This window comes from Acyrthosiphon pisum, chromosome X (genome assembly GCF_005508785.2).
Source record: "Acyrthosiphon pisum isolate AL4f chromosome X, pea_aphid_22Mar2018_4r6ur, whole genome shotgun sequence".
Classification (NCBI taxonomy): Eukaryota; Metazoa; Arthropoda; class Insecta; order Hemiptera; family Aphididae; genus Acyrthosiphon; species Acyrthosiphon pisum.
The window spans coordinates 41,788,887-41,798,964 of NC_042493.1; the positions used below are offsets into that span (position 1 = coordinate 41,788,887).

A 10,078-nucleotide genomic window follows, 5' to 3' on the forward strand; every position below is an offset into this window, starting at 1 on the left:
ACTTTGGCTGTTCATCGTTGTTTTTATTTTTTGGATATCACTTATATGAAAAAAGTTCTAACCGTTTCAAAAACCAAAAACTGTTGGAGTTTTTCAAACTTGAAAAACTTTTTTAATATAAATGATATCAAAAAAATAAAAACAACGTTGCACAACCAAAGTTTTCCTTTTTACGTGGTGAAAATCTCGTTTCTTAGTTATGATTGAAGCCTTCTCAGTTATTTCCCACACAAAACAGTTTTGCTATGTTGTACATTTGTAAGACGGAGACAACACATGCGGGGGTAGCGTCCCCTTAATGTTTATATTATTGAATGAATTGTTTATAATATCATTGTAATTATAATTAAAAATTCACTGTCTGCCCCTCGGGCGTTGGAAATTATAATAAATAATAGATAAATATATTACATCAGAGGAATATTTATAAACTAATCATAAAAAAAAGTTTTTAATTTGTATAAATATGAATTTTTAAATAATGAATCAAATATTCAAATGTTGAATATAATATTTTTATATTCTATTGTATTTACCCACTTAATTCAATTATCCTATTTTGTTTACCAGGGTATAACTAGTGAATATTATAATCCGTTTCCAGAACAAGTGTTGGCCAACATAAAGAAGAATCGTGTTAAACCGAATCTGTTAAAAAAGTAAGACTACCTAACTTATAAATAACTATTGATTGCATAAATAATATGAAATAATATTATTTATTTTTAACAACGAATTACCTAATACTTCTTTTAAAAAGACCATACATTATTTCCCGATATAGGTATCTAAGTACAATTATTGTACTATTAGATAGGTACTCGGTATTTATTTTAGTATTTTTTTTTTAAACGAATATTATTACGTTCATTTTTTCGTTTATTTACCCATCATAAATTGTTATATAATAAATTAATAACTATAGTAGGTTATAGAACCTATACTCAAAGGTAGGTACAATATTACAATGGTTATATTTAGACACTTAGTACTTAGGTACCTATTATATATGTTATTGTAAATGTCCTCAGTCACCTGCGAATGATAAACAACAGAACCTGAATTGGCAAATGTTGAAAAATAAAAAAATGTGGACAATAATTAGTAAAAGTCGACATTTACATTACTTTTGGGGCCGTAAATATGCTTCGATTTTCAACTTCAGTATATTGTTTCTATGGCGATCAGCGTTAGAAATTAAATTAGAAATTAACATCCCGTTTTAGCGGTTTTTCGTAATTTGTCGGTGGATTTTCTCGTGGCTCTAAATAACTATTGATAAAATCGAAAAATTACCCATTTAAAGTTTAAATTGCCATCTTGATCCAATTTGGTAAAAGATAAGATACTATATGTTGAAATCAAATAACTCCTTCTGGTAGACATTTTGTACACAGGATAAAAAAATAAAAATAAACACCATTGTGAAACCACTAGCTTCCTCGCTCCGTTAAGAATCTAAAATGATTTTGTAGTTAAAAATGTAAAAAATGTTCAACTATCATAGATAAAGATTTACAATTTAAATTAAGGTTCCATATAATTAGGTTATTCTGTAACCAAAAAAATCTAAAAAAAAAATAAAAACGTGGTTTTTTTTTGTAGTTATTTTATGTTCAAATTTGGACAAAATTACTTATTAAATAATCAAGTACATTACATTTCTTAAGTATATTGTTAAACACAAATATTGAAATATGATAATAAGCAATAATTAATATATTAATTCATCTTACCGCGTACCGCATAGGCGCAATTTAGGGGCTGTATGCCGTACCGTATTAATAATAACAATATAAATATAATATAAAATATCCTATAGGATGTCAAACCGTCTCCGCTCAGAATTGTTGTCCGTAGGTAAACAATGATATTATATCATAAAATTAAAATTTAACACCATCCATTACAGTGATCCACTTGTAACCTATTGTACAGCAGAGTGACACCCACTTACCTGCTTTTTATTATTTTTTTAAAATTACTGTCGATATAAAACACTCGGTCAAAAACTTGAAAATTTAGTAGTAGGTAGGTTCCTCCAGTGTTAGGATTAGATAGGTATTTTTTTATCTAGATAAAGATAAAGATAATATAACTCAAATGTATCTAGATAGAGATAAAAGATAACTTAACTCATATTTATCTAGATAATGATAAATACTTTTTTACCTATATAAAAAAAAGATACAATTATGTTTAAAATGGTTATACATTTTGGTATATTTAGTTGGGCACTAGGAACATAATAATAATAATGATATAAATAAAAATAATTACATTATTAATTATAAACAAACTTTGTTTGAGAATCTGTATAAATATTTAACAATTTAATATAATTTCGCGATTTTTATCAATAAAAAATGTATCTAGATGAATTTATTTAGATTAGTCAAAAAATTATCTAAGATGAACGTTTAGATACCTTGTAACTATTTATCTAGATAAGATAAAAGATGAACAAATAATTATCTAGATATTCATCTAAATAAGTCCGAACACTGGATTCCTCATAAGGTGTTATAATAGCAGTTAAACGATAGGTATTGCTAAGATAATTTTTATGCGCATTTAAGGTTTCAAAGAAGGTATTAACTATTAAGCCTACGACAAATATTCAAGGATTTAAACAATTTTACGTTTAAATTAAAAATATTACATCATTAAAATATTTGATAAATAATTTTAATTAGGTATCATTTTTTGATGACATTTTTGGAAAGCGACGTACGAAAAAATTATGATACTGCTTGCAAAAAAATAATCCTTGATTATATATTAATGGATCCAGATGAATTAAAAAGAATTGGAATAACAAATTACTATAGATCAGATTATTCTTCAATGCAAATTAGAGGACCGATTCCATGGCACCAAACAGCAATTATTCAAAGAGAACATTTAAGGCATAACTTATATATTTTCAGTGAATCTATTTTAATGTTGAATAGTGTATGGAAAAAGTAAGCTAGTTAGATGATTTTTTTATTTAAACATTATATTATTATTATATTTTTTTTTTCAAAGGTATTCCAAAGGTTATATTTTTCCTATAAAAAATTTAAAAAAAGTTGGGATTCCTATAAAACCAAGTTCCTTACAAGAGCTTTTGAATAAATCGTGTGAAAAATTTCGACACAAATTAGTAAAAGAGTATGACACTTCACTAATAACCTACCCACACAGCATTTTAATATTTCCCTACTATGGTATAAATATTTTCAGGAAAACAATATAGTTGTCAAAATATTTGAAAAAGTTGTGTAAATAATAAGGAAATATTTTATTTATATATTTTGGCCAAGAAGTTCACTTTTGAAAAATATTTTGTTAAACATATTAACAAAACATTTTAATCATATTTTTTTAAAAAAGTAAGGGAAACATTATAAAAATAATAAGTCAACATTTTTGTGCAATATTTTATTATTTTATTAGAATAAAATATTTATACAATATTATTAGTCAAATATTCATTATTCAAGCACTCCAAAATATTATCATTTCCCAAATGCTGTGTGGGTAGTTTCTAAAATAATATAGATTTTAAAAATATTTTTAACGTAAGACGTTTTCTTAATTAATTGTTGTGATTTAAAAATAAACAATAAGTAGTTTATAAACATTCTTTGAGGTCATTAAGAATTTCTTTGATGCATTGGTAATACTAAAATTCTTGTAGATTGTTTTGATTAACAAAACTAAATTTCTTTTAGTGCACTATCGTCTATATTGTGTAACATTTTGACTAGATATTCATCAAATGTTTTAAATTGTTTGCGTATACTTAATTATATATAAGTATATATACTTATACTTAGATTAAAATCGGTACCTATATAAAGGAACAATATAATGCTAAAAAATATGATACTTAAGAGTAATCATAAACTTTAAAATGATTATACCTACCTACGAGAATAATGTGAAAAACAAATTGTATTTTTTTGTTTCTGAAAATCTGTATTATATCTGCATTCTGCATTATACTTACTATAAAATATAAATTGTGTGTATATCTAATAATAAAGAGAATGAACTGATAATTAATTGAGCGTCATACATTAAAAAAAAAAAATCAATCTATATCTTTACATCAGATAAATATATCCTTAATGCTTAAATATATACAATATGTATAATTTGTAATTCATAAAGGTGGATTGTAGAATGCGCTGAGCTATTTCTGAAAACAAAAGATAATTACCAAGATTTATTACCAACGCACAGCATAAAAGCATCTAAGTATCAAATTCAAAAGTTTTTCGACTGTGTTGCAGCTACTATGTCCAGACAATTGAGACAAGTTGTTTTTAAGTCTTTGAAACATTTCATGAAGGAAATACTTAAATATAAGGTTGGGCCGGTTGGGTATAGTATTTTTAAAAACGATTTTATATACTTATTAATTAAATGTCACGTAACCATAATAATAATATGTAAGTACCTAGTTAAATGTATAAAATTAGTGTCTAAACTTTAAGTTTGTTAATATCTATATTATATACCATAATAGGTATACGGCTATAACAATATGTCTTAAAACTTTGTTTTTAGAACGGAAATGTAATAGATTCTGAATTTAAAGATAACATGTTCATAAGTCTACCATTTTTTATTCTTCGAGCAGTTCCTAACCCAAATTCAATTCAAATATCATTTGAACCTACACGTGAAGAATGTTTAAATCTTTTATTGTCAATCCCACGAAAAATAATTAAAACAGTAGAAGATATTCCAAGAGTCGAACAACTGTTAATAAAAAGTAATATAATATAACTATTAAATACTTATACTATCAATAAAATCTATTGTGCATAAACTAAAAAAATTTACCTATATAAATTATTTAAAAAATTTACTTAGAATTTAAAGGTGATTCTACAATGGTGTTAAAAAATATTCATGAATCTGAGGAGGAAATTCAAAAAATGTTGTTTGAAGTTGGTAAGATTTTAGAAAACAATTTTCCAGGCCCAGAAACTTACATAACATATTATAAAACCTACTACTATTTGATAAATGGCACAGAAACTGAAGCATTAAATACAATTTTTGCACGTGACCCATTTCCATTGTTAAGTGTATGTAAAATATAATTTGAAGAGTAAATAGATTAATATAATATTAATTATCATACTACCTATATCTTTCAGGAATTTAATGAATGGGTCATTAAGTATGTGACTATAAATGAAGATATTATTAAACTTAGAGATCGAGTGGAATTGAATTTAATGAAATTAGATGTATCTGAGGTTAATACAAATTTAAAAAATATAGTTAAGAGTTTGAAGAACAGAATTCTCGAATATTTTATGAATTTAACACAGCAAAATATTTCTGGGTAAACAATAATATGCTCGAATACTAAATTAAAATATAATATATCATATTATATTATTAGTACCTATATACCTATGATAATAATATACCTACAAATTATGACAACAGTAACAAATAATAACCATTTGTAAAATATTATTTTTAGAATAAATAGTGCATTTGAGGTAATGTCTACCAAGTCCTCAGAAATGCCTGATACAACAGAAGATTTAGTAGAGCTAAGTAATTATGTAACACTGTGCCGGGATTCTACTTTATCGAAAATGAAAGCTCAATTGAGGACTGTTGGAGATTACATAATGTTTCTTTTTGAATACACGGAATTTAACAGTAATAATAGAATATTACATTTTATTCCATGATATTTTATTTTAAAACCACTAAACGTTATTAGTTGATGATATTAATTTGCAATCGCGAGTATTTCGATGGCCTCAAGAGATTGAACAGTTTTTAGACTTAGCTACCAGTAGAGTTATTCAAAAGAAAGGAGTAGTTGAAGGCCAGTTGAAATCTAAAAAAACGGAATTTGAATTCGAGTATGTTAAAATTATAAAATATTAGTTCACTATTAAATGTTTCGATTTTTATAAATGTATAGTCTTAAAAATCATTTCAAATTGCTGGATAATTTAAAGAAAAAAGACCCACCGATATTAACTAATGATGAAATCATAGCAGCCACCGAAGAAGTTGAACGTCTTACTAATTTTCTTAAAGAAGATATTGCTGCTGCAAAGGTATATTTATTATACATTAATATATTATACACAATTAAACAATAATATTATTATAATTTAACTAAATATTGTGATGTCTGTCGCTACCTTAACGCAAGACCTCTTTTAACTAAGTATTAAAAAACGAACAACTCTTTTATGTTTAATAACTTATTCATTATTAATACCTTTATTCTGGTATAACTCAATGAAGTATAGAACAGAACAACTTAATACGAAAACATAGATTATTATTGCATACAACATACAAAGTTAAGTGTTGACAACACTACCTACATGAATTAAAATAAATTGTGAATTTAAACAGTGTTAAGTTTTTTTTATTTTATTAAATAATGTCTTAATTTAACGAACTAGGTCGTATATTATAATATTATCAACTGTTGATTTAAACAATAATTACCTATGCCACATAATTATTATATTTATTTATTTTTATTTATTTTACATATAAACGGGCTTACGCCCAGGTAAAAAGGGTACATATTATGTACCTTATAGTTATTAGGTACTTATTAGGATTAAAATAATAATGACGTTAAATAATTTAGAGTATAAATCACACTGAAAAACTTTTGGATGTTGAAGTTACGCCATATACTCAACTTCACTCAATGGTTGCGGCTAGTGAGCAATTTGACCATTTGTGGCACATTGTTCACGATTTCCAGAATTACTATGAAATATGGTTCAATGGTAAAATATACTACTTACAGAGTATATTATGTAAAAATGTGTATTAATATATTTCTAATAGATCATCGTTTAATATTTATTATAGGACCATTCCACGATCTGAATGCTAAAGAAATAAAGGAAATGGTAGATAATATGTGGGATAACCTATATAAATTAGCTAGAATTCTTCAAGACTATCCTGGATCAAAAAGAGTAGCAGAAATTGTACGTGGTAAAGTAGATAATTTTAAAAAGTATTTACCTGTATTGGAGACAATTTGTAATCCGGGTATTCACGATAGACATTGGACAGAGGTAATTTAATTAATATTTTATTGTTGTAAATAATATATGGTTCAGTAATAATGAAATACCTATGCACATTAGATTAGCAAAAATGTTGGTGTAGACTTACATCCTAATGATTCATCAACTTTGTCACAAATGATTGAAATTGGTTTATTGAACTACATTGAAAAACTTGAAGAAATTAGTGTTATTGCATCTAGAGAATATTCGCTTGAACAAAATCTTCGAAAAATGAAAGAAGAATGGTTAACTATTGAGTTTGAGTGTACTCCATACCGAGATAGTGGGGTTAGCATATTAACGGCATTAGATGACATTCAGGTTATGTTAGATGATCATATACTGAAAGCTCAAACAATGCATGGGTCGGTTTATATAAAACCTTTTGAAGAAGAAATGGATACATGGGAAAAAAAATTAATTTTGATGCAAGAAATTTTAGATCTATGGATTTCTGTAAGTATGCCAATTGAAATATGTACATTAAATCAACATAATTATAGTTATAGTTATAGCTATTGTTCAGCTACATAGATACAAATGGTTATCTAAAAAAGTATTATAATATATAACGTTTTATTATTATAATTATATACCTATGATAAATATATAAATATATTTTGCTAAGGTCAATGAAAGATAAATTTCATCGTTCCCAGCTCTAAACCAATATTGTGAATCAAATTGACATTAATAATATTATTATATTTAAAAATGTGTACAATTATAACTTATTTTTAGATCAGGCTATTATTTTACTATGATATTTTGTAATTTGAATATTTATTGTTAATTTATAATATGGTTATTCGAAAAGGTAAATTTTTAAATTTTCAGTGAGTACATTTTAATATTTTATTATACTTTTTTAAAAAAACCAAAATGTAGAAAAAGATTACTGGATATCTAGGTAGTGAAAGTATTTTGACAAAATATGTAAATAACTTATAAGTAAATACATTTTCGTTAAATTATAGCATTATTAAGTTACCAAAACTTTTAGATTTATATCATTCCTAATTTTGCTTATTGAATACTTATTAAGGAACACGTATTAAGGAATAATTATATTATTTAATTAGTTAAAAAATAATTAATTATAATATTAAAATATTATGTAGGTGCAAGGAATTTGGATGTATTTAGGTCCAATATTTAGTTCAGAAGACATAAATCGTCAGATGCCCGAAGAAGCTAGAAATTTCAGAGCCGTAGATGCTATTTGGCGTCAAATTATGATTAACACTGTTAAAAACCGTAAAGTTCTCGAAGCTACAGACTATCCAAATATGTTGGCATTGCTAAAAAAGTGCAGCGTTATGTTTGAGCAGATACAGAAAGGCTTGAACGAGTATTTAGAGAAAAAACGTCTTTTCTTTCCACGGTAATATATTTAATACTTATTATTTATGACATTGACGTGAAATTTACAGTAACATTCAATGAAAATTACAGATTTTTCTTTTTGTCTAACGACGAACTTCTTGAAATTTTGTCTGAAACCAAAGACCCATTACGAGTGCAACCACATCTTAAAAAATGTTTTGAAGGCATAGATAAATTAAACTTTACTAAAAGCATAGAAATTGTGGGAATGATATCAGCTGATGGTGAAGTAGTACCCTTTAATGGAATAATTTATCCGGCTGACGCTAAGGTATGGATTAATACTTATTTAATAGTTGAAAATATATTTTTGGCATTTAAATCTTAATTTATTATTAATTTTATGCCACAGGGTTTGGTAGAAAAATGGTTGATTCAGGTTGAAATTTTAATGATGCAGTCAATAAGCGAAATTATTAACAATGCAGTAAAAGAATACGCAAATATTAAACGCGACGAATGGGTACTTAAATGGCCGGGTATGGTTGTTTTATGTGCTTCAACAATAAATTGGACTGCTGAAGTAGAAACCGCTATTGAAAAAATATCGCTTCCTGTTAGAGAAGATTTTTAAATTAAAAATAACCTTAAGACATTAATAATTTAAGTTATGCATTTTTAGGCCTATCTACAGAAAAGTAATACGCAAATAGAAAATTTGGTGAATTTAGTGCGTGGCGCATTAAACATAGGTGAAAGGGCAACGGTGTGTGCTTTGATAGTTATAGATGTTCACGGTAATTATTTAAACATAGTATTTATAATTTGTGCATATTATAGCCTATAGCCCATAGGTATATAATATACAGAGTGTTGTACAAGAAGACCTGACAAATGAAAAAACTTTTATGCTAATCAATATTTTTAAATTTTTTTATATATTTAATTTATTGTCTCGTGCGCTACTCGTATAATATAATATTATTTTTATATTTTAATATTAAAAATAAAAAAATTTTAATTTTTTGAAAATCTCAATATTACCAATTTGTAAATCTGGATATTTTAGAGCACTTTGATTGTAAAAAAATTTATCCAAGTCGAATGGTTTAATTTTCATGATTTTTAAAAATTTTAAATTTTTTGAAGTAAAACTCATTAATTTGAAAAGTAATTAATTTTCAAAAAAATATTTTAATTTTAACAAAATATTTTTAAAAAGTTAATACTTTTTGAATTTAAAATGTTTTTTACTAGGCACTGGATGAACTTTACTTAACAAAAATAATGAGATATTAAACAATTTTTAAAAATTAAACTACATGAATAAATAAAAGTTTTTATCAACATTTTTCTAAAAACAAGATTTACAAATTGGTTAATTAATTTTTTTCAAAAAAAAAATTTTATCAGATTTAAATTTTTTTATTTAGCGTTAAAAAATAAAAATAAAAAAAAATGTTACAATATATATTTTATTACACAACTGTAGTCTGAAAATTATATGGCAAAAAAAAAAATCAAAAATGATAAAATAGAACAAAATTTATTTCATTTGCAGGTCTTTCTGTTATAACCTGTACCTATACTAAATAGTAAATGGTGCTTTTTTTAATAAAAAATGTTTAATATTTTAAGCACGTGACGTTGTTAAGAATCTTATATCTCTAAAAATA

General features: G+C 25.2%; 2 protein-coding genes across 2 annotated transcripts in view; both read left to right on the forward strand.

Moving 5' to 3' along the window:
* The window catches only part of LOC115033499 (dynein heavy chain 3, axonemal-like), a 6,217-nt gene extending 3,036 nt beyond the window's left edge, over positions 1 to 3,181 (forward strand). Inside the window, exons 5-6 of the mRNA XM_029486156.1 lie at positions 571 to 659; positions 2,697 to 3,181. Coding sequence (XP_029342016.1) covers positions 571 to 659; positions 2,697 to 2,970 — 363 coding nt within the window. The 3' untranslated portion in view covers positions 2,971 to 3,181. The remainder of the gene's footprint in view (positions 1 to 570; positions 660 to 2,696) is intronic.
* A 2,319-nt stretch (positions 3,182 to 5,500) lies between these two features.
* The window catches only part of LOC100166753 (dynein heavy chain 3, axonemal-like), a 34,601-nt gene continuing 30,023 nt past the window's right edge, over positions 5,501 to 10,078 (forward strand). Inside the window, exons 1-10 of the mRNA XM_029485125.1 lie at positions 5,501 to 5,679; positions 5,744 to 5,888; positions 5,951 to 6,089; positions 6,641 to 6,785; positions 6,871 to 7,082; positions 7,155 to 7,532; positions 8,198 to 8,460; positions 8,532 to 8,733; positions 8,815 to 9,018; positions 9,085 to 9,199. Of these exons, the coding sequence (XP_029340985.1) occupies positions 5,517 to 5,679; positions 5,744 to 5,888; positions 5,951 to 6,089; positions 6,641 to 6,785; positions 6,871 to 7,082; positions 7,155 to 7,532; positions 8,198 to 8,460; positions 8,532 to 8,733; positions 8,815 to 9,018; positions 9,085 to 9,199 (1,966 nt within the window). The 5' untranslated portion in view covers positions 5,501 to 5,516. The remainder of the gene's footprint in view (positions 5,680 to 5,743; positions 5,889 to 5,950; positions 6,090 to 6,640; positions 6,786 to 6,870; positions 7,083 to 7,154; positions 7,533 to 8,197; positions 8,461 to 8,531; positions 8,734 to 8,814; positions 9,019 to 9,084; positions 9,200 to 10,078) is intronic.